The sequence below is a fragment of the Globicephala melas genome, chromosome 5 (assembly GCF_963455315.2).
Source record: "Globicephala melas chromosome 5, mGloMel1.2, whole genome shotgun sequence".
In the NCBI taxonomy this organism is placed as follows: Eukaryota; Metazoa; Chordata; class Mammalia; order Artiodactyla; family Delphinidae; genus Globicephala; species Globicephala melas.
In genome coordinates this window covers 91,984,486-91,998,594 of record NC_083318.1, presented here as the reverse complement: position 1 = coordinate 91,998,594, position 14,109 = coordinate 91,984,486, and the positions used below count along the sequence as shown (strand labels likewise).

The following is a 14,109-nucleotide window of genomic DNA, read 5'->3' as shown; positions in this document are numbered from 1 at the left end:
AATTGAACCCAGATCCTCCTTACTTTAAAGGCAAGCTTCTTCTACTACAATACCCTGCCTCATATTCTAGTCCCTTTCTCTTTACCCCACAGAATACCATCTTCTTGTATGTGTATCCTTAAAGCCTCATAGTGTACCTATTTGTAATAATAACAGGCCTAGCGAATGGGTTACAAATGATACTCATATATCAATTTTGTATATGTTAAAGCTGTTTAATTATACACATGTAAGGCATGAAATATTATATACACATATATGAATACTATATACAGCTTTTGTTATTCACAAAGGTTTAAATGTTAATTTTGGTTTTGAGAAAACAAGTAACCATTCATAAGCAAAGAAAAAACTTAACACCAATATAATAAATATTAAAGGTTCCTTTTGCAAATAATCTTAGGTATTTACAAAGATGATTACAGGTGTTTACTGTAATATTCATAATAGTAAAAAACTGGGAACAATCTAAAAGTCCAACAATCAAGAGCTGAATAAATAAATTACAGTATGCTCATCATATAGAATACTATGGAGTCATTAGAAATGATGTTTTGGGGACTTCCCTGGTGATGCAGTGGTTAAGAATCTGCCTGCCAATGCAGGGGACGTGGGTTTGAGCCCTCATCCGGGAAGATCCCACATGCCGCGGAGCAGCTAAGCCCGTGTGCCACAACTACTGAGCCTGCGCTCTAGAGCCTGCGAGCCACAACTACTGAGCCCGTGAGCCTAGAGCCCATGCTCCGCAACAAGACAAGCCACCACAATGAGAAGCCTGCGCACCACAATGAAGAGTAGCCTCTGCTCACCACAACTAGAGAAAACCCGTTCGCAGCAACGAAGACCCAACGCAGCCAAAAAGAAAGAAAGAAATCATGTTTTAGAATAATGCATTTTATGAGAAAACACAGTGTGGAGCCCTAAAGTACAAACTGTACACACCAGGTGAAAGAACTATTGTACATATTTAGATTTCCATACGAATACAAAATAGCGGAAGGCCAAACAGCAAATTGTTAGCTGTGGCTGGCTTTGGCTGGGATTATGGGTCTTTCCCCTCTTATTGTCCATGCTTCCTAGGTTTTTACCTTAGGGATATGTTACTGACATCAAGGGAAAAAATCAATAAGCAAGCGCCCTCTTATACATTGATGAAGCTTACTTATTGTAGACCAGGGAGGCTTTGCCTATGTGGTATCTCATTTGGGGATGGATTGTGGGGACTGGAGTGGGGACGGGGAGGAGGCTGAAGGAGAGAGAGGGAGACTGGGAGGGTGGGTAAAGGCCTGAGATAACAAACCCCTTAGCCGAAGTGCCTCCACCTCCCCCAGCTCCTTGCAAAGTCAGACTCTTCCAAAAGAGAGAGAGGCAACAAGGGACTCATCCAGGGACAAGAGAGTACACAGCTATGAGCAAAGATTCATGGTATCATGAGAAGCCACAAATCTTAAGTGAAAATAAAGCTTTTATGAAGTTGGTCTCATGCATAAGTCACATCTTAGATTAATTTATTTACATTTATGATGACTAGTAAACATTGATACTATGTTAGTATCAAAAGTAACCAAAAAGTACATTGATTTAGTTATATAAAAGTTGTAGCTTAGGGCTTCTCTGGTGGCACAGTGGTTGAGAGTCCATCTGCCGATGCAGGGGACACGGGTTTGTGCCCCGGTCCGGGAAGATCCCACATGCCGCGGAGCGGCCAGGCCTGTGAGCCATGTCCGCTGAGCCTGTGCGTCCGGAGCCTGTGCTCCACAACGGGAGAGGCCACGACAGTGAGAGCCCCGCGTACCGCAAAAAAAAAAGTTGTAGCTTAATAATCAACTGATTTATTATTTCTAAATTATTGTTCATATATATATATGTAATGGCCTGAGAAGGACTAGCATATAAAAATTAGCATATAACATTTATTGAGTATTTGTAATTTGCGAGTCACTGTGCTATGTTCTTTACACAGACTGGCTGGCTTAAAACACTATGTTAGAGGTTATCATATTTTTCACACTGAAGAGATTGAGGCTCAGAGAGATGGGATAACTTGACAAGGTTATACGATTAGCAAGTGGCAAAATTGGGAGTTAAATTCTGGAATTCTTACTCTAGCAAGGCCTGTGCTTTCACACTACTCTATACCATTGAAAATAATTGACAAAAGTAAGATACATGACAAATTTGGGAAGGCAGGAAGGAATTCTAAATGGAGAAGCAGAGGCTAAAGGTGAGAAGATGGAGAATGAGACATAGGATATGGGAGGAACAATAGCTTTAGTGAGACCATGAAATGTGCTGGCATCCACTCAGGAAGCACCCAGGGCTGTAAGTGAGCAAGTTCCACTCCCGAGTTGCGTGAGCTGCCTATGGTGGAGTTGAGTATTTCCACGCCCCGCCCCTTGGAACTTCTCAGTGTCCTGGCATCCTGAAAATTACTAACCTGGCTCCAAGAGGAGGAAATTGATCAGAGGGAAAACTCCGAGTAGGATGATGTGTAATGGGAGTGTGTCTAAAACTTGATAATGTGATGGGAGAAGCAGTGAAAAGAAGTCGGTTGGTCACCTTGCATTTTATGACAAGTAAGGATGAATATCCCACATTACTGAATTACCCATTTATCCTGTTTTATATTACAATGTCTATCATTAAAAGTGTTGCAATAGAGATGCTTCAGTTATGATTGTGAAGGTTCATTCATCATGCTGGTAGGGAGAGCTTAGTGGACAAAACATCACCTATCACTATGACATTCTGCATTCAGAAGTTAATATGCCAGTGGCATTGACTCAACAGCTTATCTTCTGAATGAAGCCAATTCCACAGAGTTTACTCAGATGGGTGGAGGGTCCTTTGGACAATGTCTGGGAAAAAAGTGCCTATCCTGCCTGGATAATCAAGATTCCTAGAAGTTTTACAAACTGAAGATTTCCCCCAGTTTCCTGGAAGCATGAGATATAGGCCAACCAAAGGTCTTCCACCACACGCTCAGAATTAGTGCCTTATTCTGGCTAGTTTCCCCTGCTTTACCCCTAGCCTTACACCAAGCCAATTTAGCCTTCCCCTATTTTATTTTTTTAATTTTTATTTTATATTGGAGTATAGTTGATTTCCAATGTCGTGTTAGTTCCAGGTGTACAGCAAAGTGATTCAGTTTTATATATATATATATATTTTTTTCAGATTCTTTTCCCATATAGGTTATTGCAGAGTATTGAGTAGAGTTCTCTGTGCTATACAGTAGGTCCTTGTTGATTACCTATTTTATATATAGTAGTGTATATATGTTAATTCCAACCTCCTAATTTATCCCTCCCCCCACCTTTCCCCTTTCTTACTATATTTTAGATGTCTGTAATAGTCTCTTTACTTTCTTCATCCTGCTCATAATTTCTTAATCTTCCAAATCAAATCAGTCCATTCATCCACGTAATGATAAGAACTATTCTTTTATAAATAAATCTTTCACTTTTATGGCTTTATCAATTTACTTTACAATGACAAAGTAGGTATGCTTAGTAGTCATAAAAATAATGCTGTCACTAAGTGAATCAACCAATATCTCAGACGAATGATTCCGTCTTTATAAAATTATTCTTAAAAATTTATCATCTAAGTTTATATCAATTTGAAGAAATCCTTGCTCCAGTCGTAATCTCAAAATGAACACAGCGCACATTTATTGAGCACCCACTGTGTGTCAGATATTGTTCTAAGCACTTGGCTTAGAAAAAAAGCTAAAACAAAACAAACAGTCCTGTTCCTGCTATAATCTAGTGAAGGTGGCCAACAACCATAAACAGGTGTTAAGTGTTATAACCGTGATCCAGGAAAATGTCCTAGAAACAGATTCATGCTCTCTGTGAACTCAGAAGTAGCTGTAAGTAGAGACTTGAAGCTCCTTATTTCTAAATACAGTTTGATAATCTGATTTTCAGATTCAAGCTTCTAAATAAGCCCAATTTTTGATTTTTGAAAGTAGATGCTTAGAAAGTAAGTGATACATAGTTAAATCTATAAGCATAGGACTATGGGAATTTGAGAAACTGAAGGGGTGAGATTAATATTAATATAAGTTAATTTTATTAATGCCCCAGGATCTTCACACAATGATTTCCTCTTTTACATCTTTCTTCTTCAAGCCCATTCTGAGATTTCGTCATTACATTCTGTACTGTCATCTATCAGACATCATTAATCTTTCTGATACATCACGCACTGCTCCTCCTCTACTCTTCCTGACTTCTAGATGGGACTGCTTCCATATATGCTGAAATCCTAGTTATGACAATGATCCAGCCCTCCCTGTTCCAGCTACCTCTGCCATTAGATCGCTATCTCCTCCTTTTTTTTTTGCGTTACGCGGGCCTGTCACAGCTGTGGCCTCTCCCATGGCGAAGCACAGGCTCCAGACGCGCAGGCTCAGCGGCCATGGCTCACGGGCCCAGCCGTTCCGCGACACACGGGATCCTCCCGGACCGGGGAACGAACCCGCGTCCCCTCCATTGGCAGGCAGACTCCCAACCACTGCGCCGCCAGGGAAGCCCCCTCTTTCTCCTTCTTTAATACCCACTGCTAATTGTATTTGTTATTTCCCACACATAATGCACGATGTGATCATTTTAGTAATATGTCATTCCTATTGTCTGGTTATATAGAATTCCTTTTTTACATTAACTCCTGCTTTCTATATAATTTCACTGTAATTTACCTTTACGTATTTTACGCTTAAATTCTCCAGGTGATTATTAAGGAAGTGGAAATGTAGCAGTCTTTAGTTATTTCTTATGAATTCTCAATTTTCTACCCTGAAATTTCCCATTATCCAAATACATATTCCTTCAGCATGACAGCAGGGCTCTGTGCAGGGCTGTCTTCCAGCATTCAGAATACCTTTGTATCTAGTTAGAGGCTTTAGAGCTAGAATACAAGATGGGAGGAAGACCTGTTTGCACTACTTTTGTTCAAAATGTCTTCCAGGTCAGGATTAGGATGGTGTGCAGCCAACTGGCTGTCTGAAGTAGCTACACACCTGACTGGCGCACTCTGGTGGTAAGAGGATACTCTGAGCAGGATGGCTGCTGTACAGAGCCTCCATGCTGTCTCTACCCCTAGGGGCCTGAGTACCTCCGACTCATTTTCTGTTCATTTTATATAGCCTTGGTCCTTCCTTTCCCTTCTCTTCCTTTATTGTCCTTTTTCTTTTCCCTGTCTTATTTTTAACACCTTGTATCCAGTGCTGATATAGGCCTTTACAAAGGAGCACACAATGAGTCTATAGGAGGAACTCAAGGATGATGATAGTATTCGCATGCATACTTGGGACCTGAGGTTTGATTTAGTCACAAAAAAATGTCATTGGTTCTTGAAAGAGGATTTTAATCACCCATTTGTCATTTGTCAAAGAAAATAACATGAGCATGAATGTACACTGAGGGATTTTTCCCCACTAAAAGAAAATATTCATTCAATGTTATAATTGATAAATGGGAACTAAGGTCAATTGTGAAATAGTCCTTACAAGTTGGTAACATTGAAGTCAAGTAGCACCTTTTAAAGACAGTGTAAATTTCATTCTGTCTAAAGTTAGAGATGAACAAGGACGACCACTCAAATTCCTCTCTACTCATCAAATACTGAGACGGGTGTGTGAATCCAAGTGTTTCTAAAAAGAAGTCAGCAGAGGGCAGACAGCAGAAGCAGGAAGAACTACAATCCTGCAGCCTGTGGAACAAAAACCACATTCACAGAAACACAGACAAGATGAAAAGGCAGAGGGCTATGTATCAGATGAAAGAACAAGACAGAACCTCAGAAAAACAACTAAATGAAAAGGACATAGGCAATCTTCCAGAAAAAGAATTCAGAATAATGATAGTGAAGATGAACCAGCACTTCGGAAAATGAATGGAAGCAAAGATCGAGAAGATGCAAGAAATGTTTAACAAAGATCTAGAAGAATTAAAGAACAAACAGAGATGAACAATACAATAACTGAAATGCAAACTACACGAGAAGGAATCAATAGCAGAATAACTGAGGCAGAAGAACAGATAAGTGACCTGGAAGACAGAATGGTGGAATTCACTGCTGTGGAACAGAATAAAGAAAAAAGAATGAAAAGAAATGAAGACAGCCTAAGAGACCTCTGGGACAACATTAAACTCAACAACATTCGCATTATAGGGGTTCCAGAAGGAGAAGACAGAGAGAAAGGACCCAAGAAAATATCTGAAGAGATAATAGTCAAAAACTTCCCTAACATGGGAAAGTAAAGAGCCACCCAAGTCCAGGAAGCACAGAGAGTCCCATACAGGATAAACCCAAGGAGAAACATGCTGAGACACATAGTAATCAAATTGGCAAAAATTAAAGACAAAGAAAACTTATTGAAAGCAGCAAGGGAAAAACTACAAATAACTTACAAGGGAACTCCCATAAGGTTAACAGCTGATTTCTCAGTAGAAACTCTACAAGCCAGAAGGGAGAGCCATGATATACTTAAAGTGATGAAAGGGAAGAACCTACAACCAAGATTACTCTACCCAGCAAGGATCTCATTCACATTCGATGGAGAAATCAAAAGCTTTAGAGACAAGCAAAAGCTAAGAGAATTCAGCACCACCAAACCAGCTCTACAACAAATGTAAGGAACTTCTCTAAGTGGGAAACACAAGACAAGAAAAGGACCTACAAAAACAAACCCAAAACAATTAAGAAAATGGTCATAGGAACATACATATGGATAATTACCTTAAACGTGAATGGATTAAGGGCTCCAACCAAAAGACACAGGCTTCATGAATGGATACAAAAACAAGGCTGTATGTATGCTGTCTACAAGAGACCCACTTCAGACCTAGGGACACATACAGACTGAAAGTGAGGGGATGGAAAAAGATATTCCATGCAAAAGGAAATCAAAAGAAAGCTGGAGTAGCAATACTCATATCAGATAAAATAGACTTTCCAATAAAGAATGTTACAAGAGACAAGGAAGGACACTACATAATGATCAAGGGATCAATCCAAGAAGAAGATATAACAATTATAAATACGTATGCACCCAACATAGGAGTACCTCAATACATAAGGCAACTGCTAACAGCTCTAAAAGAGGAAATCAACAGTAACACAATAATAGTGGGGGACTTTAACACCTCACTTACACCAATGGACAGATCATCCAAACAGAAAATTAATAAGGAAACACAAGCTTTAAATGACACAATAGACCACATAGATTTAATTGATATTTATACGACATTCCACCCCAAAACAGCAGATTACACTTTCTCTCAAGTGCACATGGAACATTCTCCAGGATAGATCACATCTTGGGTCACAAATCAAGCCTCAGTAAATTTAAGAAAATTGAAATCATATCAAGTATCTTTTCTGACCACTACGCTATGAGATTAGAAATCAATTACAGGGAAAAAAATATGAAAAACACAAACACATGGAGGCTAAACAATACATTACTAAATAACCAAGAGATCACTAAACAAGTCAAACAGGAAATCAAAAAATACCTAGAGACAAATGACAATAAAAACACGATGATCCAAAACCTATGGGATGCAGCAAAAGCAGTTCTAAGAGGGAAGTTTATAGCTATACAAGCCTACCTCAAGAAACAAGAAATATCTCAAATAAACAATCTAACGTTACACCTAAAGGATCTAGAGAAAGAAGAACAAACAAAACCCAAAGTAAGCAGAAGGAAAGAAATCATAAAGATCAGAGCAGAAATAAATGAACTACAAACAAAGAAAACAATAGCAAAGATCAATAAAACTAAAAGCTGGTTCTCTGAGAAGATAAACAAAATTGATAAACCATTAGCCAGACTCATCAAAAAAAAGAGGGAGGGCTTCCCTGGTGGTGCAGTGGTTGAGAGTCCGCCTGCCGATGCAGGGGACACGGGTTCATGCCCCAGTCCGGGAAGATCCCATATGCCACGGAGTGGCTAGGCCCGTGAGCCATGGCTGCTGAGCCTGCACGTCCGGAGCCTGTGCTCCACAACAGGAGAGGCCACAAGAGTGAGAGGCTGGCGTACAGCAAAAAAAAAAAAAAGAAAAGAAAAAGAGGGAGAGGAGTCAAATCAATAAAATTTGACATGCAAAAGGAGAAGTTACAACAGACAACACAGAAATACAAAGCATCCTAAGAGACTACTACAAGCACTCTATGGAAATAAAATGGACAACCTGGAAGAAATGTACAAATTCTTAGAATGATATAACCTTCCAAGAGTGAACCAGGAAGAAATAGAAAATATGAACAGAGGCAATCACAAGTGATGAAATTGAAACTGTGATTAAAAATCTTCCAACAAACAAAAGTCCAGGACCAGATGGCTACACAGGTGAATTCTATCAGAAATGTAAAGAAGAGATAACACCCATCCTTCTCAAACTCTTCCAAAAAATTGCAGAGGAAGGAACACTCCCAAACTCATTCTATGAGGTCACCATCACCCTGATACCAAAACCAGACAAAGATACTACAAAAAAAGAAAATTACAGACCAATATCACTGATGAATATAGATGCAAAAATCCTCAACAAAATACTAGCAAACAGAATCCAACTACACGTTAAAAGGATCATACTCCATGATCATCATCCCAGGGATGCAAGGATTCTTCAATATATGCAAATCACTCAATGTGATACACCATATTGACAAACTGAAGAATAAAAACCATATGATCATCTCAATAGATGCACAGAAAGCTCTGGACAAAATTCAACACCCATTTATGATAAAAACTCTCCAAAAAGTGGGTATAGAGGGAACCTACCTCAACATAATAAAGGCCATTTATGACAAGCACACAGCAAACATCATTCTCAAGGGGGAAAAACTGAAAGCATTTCCTCCAAGATCAGGAACAAGACAAGGATGTCCACTCTCCCCACTATTATTCAACATAGTTTTGGAAGCCCTAGCCACAGCAATCAGAGAAGAAAAAGAAATAAAAGGAATAAAAATTGGAAAAGAAGATGTAAAACTGTCACTGTTTGCAGATGACATGACTCCATACATTAGAGAATCCTAAAAATTCCACCAGAAAACTACTAGAGCTAATCAATGAATTTGGTAAAGTTGCAGGATACAAAATTAATGCACAGAAATCTCTTGAATTCCTATGCACTAATGATGAAAAATCTGAAAGAGAAATTAAGGAAACAGTCCCATTTACCACTGCAACAAAAAGAATAAAATACCTAGGAATAAACCTACCTAGGGAGACAAAAGACCTGTATGCAGAAAACTATAAGACAGTGATGAAAGAAATTAAAGATGATACAAACAGATGGAGAGATATAACATGTTCTTAGATTGGAAGAATCAATACTGTGAAAATGACTATACTACCCAAAGCAATCTACATATTCAGTGCAATCCCTATCAAATTACCAATGGCATTTTTTACAGAACTAGAACAAAAAAATCTTAAAATTTGTATGGAGACACAAAAGACCCCGAATATACAAAGCAGTCTTGAGGGAAAAAAATGGAGCTGGAGGAATCAGACTCCCTGACTTCAGACTATACTACAAAGCTACAGTAATCAAGACAATATGGTACTGGCACAAAAGCACTAACATAGATCAATGGAACAAGATAGAAAGCCCAGAGATAAACCCACACACCTATGGTCAACTAATCTATGACAGAGGAGGCAAGGATATACAGTGGAGAAAAAACAGTCTCTTCAATAAGTGGTGCTGGGAAAACTGGATGGGTACATGTAAAAGAATGAAATTAGAACACCTCCTAACACCATACACAAAAATAAACTCAAAATGGATTAGAGACCTAAATGTACAACCGGACGCTATAAAACTCTTAGAGGAAAACATAGGAAGAACACTCTTTGACATAAATCACAGCAAGATCTTTTTTGATCCACCTCCTAGAGTAATGGAAATAAAAACAAAAATAAACAAATGGGACCTAGTGAAACTTCAAAGCTTTTGCACAGCAAAGAAACCATAAACAAGACCAAAAGACAACCCTCAGAATGGGAGAGAATATCTGTAAACGAATCTACGGACAAAGGATTAATCTCCAAAATATATAAACAGCTTATGCAGCTCAATATTAAAGAAACAAACAACCCAATCCAAAAATGGGCAGAAGACCTAAATAGAGATTTCTCCAAAGAAGACATACAGATGGCCAAGAAGCACATGAAAAGCTGCTCAACATCACTAATTATTAGAGAAATGGAAATCAAAACTACAATGAGGTATCACCTCACACCAGTTAGAATGGGTATCATCAGAAAGTCTACAAACAACAAGTGCTGGGGAGGGTGTGGAGAAAAGGAAACCCTCCTGCACTGTTGGTGGGAATGTAAATTGATACAGCCACTATGGAGGTTCCTTAAAGAACTAAAAATAGAACTACTGTATGACCCAGCAATCCCACTACTGGGCATATACCCTGAGAAAACTGTAATTCAAAGAAATACATGCACCCCAATGTTCATTGCAGCACTATTTACAATAGCCAGGTCATGGAAGCAACCTAAATGCCCATCAAGAGACGAATGGATGAAGAAGATGTGGTATATATATATATATAATGGAATATTACTCTGCCCTAAAAAGGAATGAAGTCAGGTCATTTGTAGAGACAGGGATGCATCTAGAGACTGTCATACAGAGTGAAGTAATTCAGAAAGGGAAAAAAAATATCGTATATTAACACATATATGTGGAACCTAGAAAATGGTACAGATGAACCGGTTTGCAGGGCAGAAATTGAGACACAGATGTAGAGAACAAACGTATGGACACCAAGGGGGGAAAGCAGCAGTGGGTTGGGGGAGTTGGTGTGATGAATTGGGCGATTGGAATTGACATGTATACACTGATGTGTGTAAAATGGATGAGTAATAAGAAAATAAATAAATAAACATTAAAAAATAATATAATACATAAATAAATAAATAAAAAGAAGTCAACATAACATTGGGTTTGCCAAAATGTTCATTAGGCTTTGCCATAATGAACTTTTTGGCCAACCCAATATTTGTCTTCTGTGAATATTTCAGCTGCTGCAGCAGTATTTTACTTAATGTTGACCTGTGGTCTGAAAAATTGTATTGCCTCTCTAAACATCTGATGTCTTACTTATGTCAACCCGGTTCAAAAATTTGCACTTGATATCATCTGAATATAATTTCTCAGAAAAATGGGAAATGTGCTTAGCCTTACCAGCTTACTGGTGACTTCTTGAAAAGGGAATATTTCTAGTTTTACTCTATGAAGAGGCAAATTACTCCACCTGAAATCATCACATATATATTCTGACTTTCAGAGAAGGGCCTATATTATAATAAAAAGTGAATTAAACTTGGTTGAAACTAATTTAAACTATTATTATTCTCTTCATCAAACTCAATTTCTTCTGGAACTTTTACCCTCCCTTCATAGTTTGTAAATACTCACCAAATCAAGTGTAAAGCCTAGAAATTACCAATAACATCTAATTGATAAACAAAATGAAAAACGCTCCCATTCTAGTCTTGGATAAAACAAGAAGAGTCACAATTGTCTGCAATGTAGAAATGCTATGTGGCAAGAGTAAAGATAGAAATGAAGGGTAGAATTACTTTGTATGTTTGATTATAAAACAAATTAAGGAAAAACCTAGATCCATTAAGTAGAAGTGCAATAACTGTTCTGTTTCTACTCCTGCTCTTCTAGACTCAATTCCCCTTGACACAGTATGAATAATATTTTAAAAACATAAGCCAGATCATGTCAATCTCCTGCTCACAGCCATCTTTGGCTTATATGAAAGTCCTTACAGGGTCTACAAGGTCCTATGTGAGCTAGCCCTGGCTACTCTTTCAACAGCATTTCCTATCAGCTCCCCATAACTTATTCATGTTTAGAACCAATCATGTCTGTCAAAGTAATTGTAAAAGTACACATTTATTCTTGTGCTTAATCTGTCATTCCAAAGGCTGTTTTGTTTTTCCACAATGTGATGAATGCTAACATAGGTATAATGGACCAATATGATGACTGCCAAGAGACAGAATGGAAGTCAGTCCTACGTATACCTAAGTCTCCCAAGAAGCTGTTCTTATAGACATGTCAGCAATTAGGGCAGGAATTAGTCTGCTGATGACATTTCACCAAACAACAGCCACTAAAGACTTACCTGCAGCTACTACGATAACATCTGCCAGCAGAGTATGGATCTTCAGTTGTTCTTTGGGAGTATATCTGTGAGCTATTGTCACAGTTGCATCACCTGGAATGCAGAATAACTTCCATTAATGATTACTGAAGTTTTTGTTTTTTTTTTTAATTTGTGAATGCTCCAATTCTAGAGGACTTCCAGTTACATCCTAAGAATAGGAGAACTGCTTTGAAATTATCAAGTCACTTAGCAAGCAAAACTAGATAATCTAGATGACTCAAAATATTGTACCCCTCAATTGAACAGTGGAAAATCAAATGAGATAAATGAAGGTATGTGCTGACCATCATAGGAGAGTTTTAAGTAGAGTCCTAGAAACCCAGGATTTGAAAGTTCTGTATTGACAGGTCAATACATAGATGCAGGGGATACTCACTGGCTTGATAATATGTAAATATTGAAAACAACAAAATAAGTGCACTAAAAATGGCACAATGTACTGTGGAAGCATAGGTGAGAGATTAATTCTGCTTCATCCTGAGGAGGTGTCAAGGAAGGTTTCCTGAAGGAGTTAATATACATTTTTAGGTCATAAAGTATGAACAAGACTATACTAATCAGGGAAAGAATAAAAGAGCATTCCAAGCCAAAAGGATAGCAGGAAAAAATGGACCAACTTTGAAATTATATGTTTAGAAAATGATGACGAGGTCTAGGATATAACAGGAAGTATTCATACATGATTTAATTAAGAGATGTAGGAATAAGAAAGGTTAGCAGTATGAGGGATTCCAGTGCTTAATGTGTGAGCCAAGGAAGGGGAATAAGGGAAAGGCAGTGATGAGGGAAGTCAAAGGAAGGACTTGCAGTAAGAACAGGGCCGTGTAGGACAGTGTTGTCTCTCTTCTCCTCCCAGATAACATGAAAATGCTACACAGTTAACAACAAAAACTGCACAATTTTTAGAAAAACTAGAAGACATATTGTACACAGACTCCAAAAACATGGAAGAGTTACCCAGGATCAGCAGAGTTAGTAGATACCACATAGGGAGAAAGGCAGAAAGAAGTTCAGAGAATAACAAGATGGCCAGCAGTGGCAGATCTCTGGAAATGACTACAAAAATATACATCCTGAAGGTGAAGGGATCACATAAAATGCAATATATATCCCTCTTATTTGTAGCAGAAAATGTGGGAATAAGGGCAGAAGAAGCCCTCTTGGACCTAGCATAGTTCACAGTGGGTAGTAACACAAAGACTCAGAGGAGCCATTCAAACAGGAAGCAGTTTGACTCTGTGAAAGTGGTGAAGGAAGAATCTGAAGGCTGCTCAGCATGTCCTCCCCAAACCCTAACAGAAGCACCCTGCAAAGATAAGATCCAAGAAAATCCAGCTCATTCCATGATAAGTAATTTTAAAAAGGATTTTACACAGCATCAATAAAAGGATACTATATAAGAATCAGCCCAGGGGAACCTTGATTCTAGTGGTAGTTACATGACTATATGCATTTGTCTAAAGTTATGGAACTATACACCAAAAAAGAGTAAATTTTACTATATGCAAATTTTTAAGTAAATAAAAGGATACATTTTAAAAGTGACAGACCCAAGGAAAAAAAACAAAGAAAATTTTAAATTTAACAACAAAGTAATAAACTCAACAGAAAAATGTTGTTATGGAAAAGTTGAACATTATCGCCAAACACTATGCCAAACACTTTAAAAATAAGAACTTAGAGTCATACAAAATGGAGAAAAAAGACTTGAGTCCATACAAATTGACCTATAATAGTCAACAGTGAGACACATATCAGTAAAGTTGCTGGATTTTAAAGACTAAAACAGGAATCCTATGAGCAACCAGGCAAAAATTCAGATTTTTACATTCAATTCCAGAAAACAGCAGAGCAATACCTACAAGAGACCCATGTAAAGAA

General features: G+C 38.1%; 1 protein-coding gene across 9 annotated transcripts in view; it reads right to left on the bottom strand.

Moving 5' to 3' along the window:
- Positions 1 to 14,109, bottom strand: part of MTHFD2L (methylenetetrahydrofolate dehydrogenase (NADP+ dependent) 2 like) — a 137,721-nt gene that overhangs the window by 61,470 nt on the left and 62,142 nt on the right. For 8 of the 9 annotated variants that reach the window (XR_009564031.1, XR_009564030.1, XM_060299471.1 and 5 more), the window contains exon 6: positions 12,187 to 12,279. Coding sequence is in view for 7 of the 9 variants with exons in the window: in XM_060299471.1 (XP_060155454.1) it covers positions 12,187 to 12,279 (93 nt within the window). In the remaining 2 variants the exon portion in view is untranslated. Of the gene's footprint in view, positions 1 to 395; positions 815 to 12,186; positions 12,280 to 14,109 lie in introns of those variants that run through there. The other variant, XM_060299475.1, reaches the window with a different exon arrangement.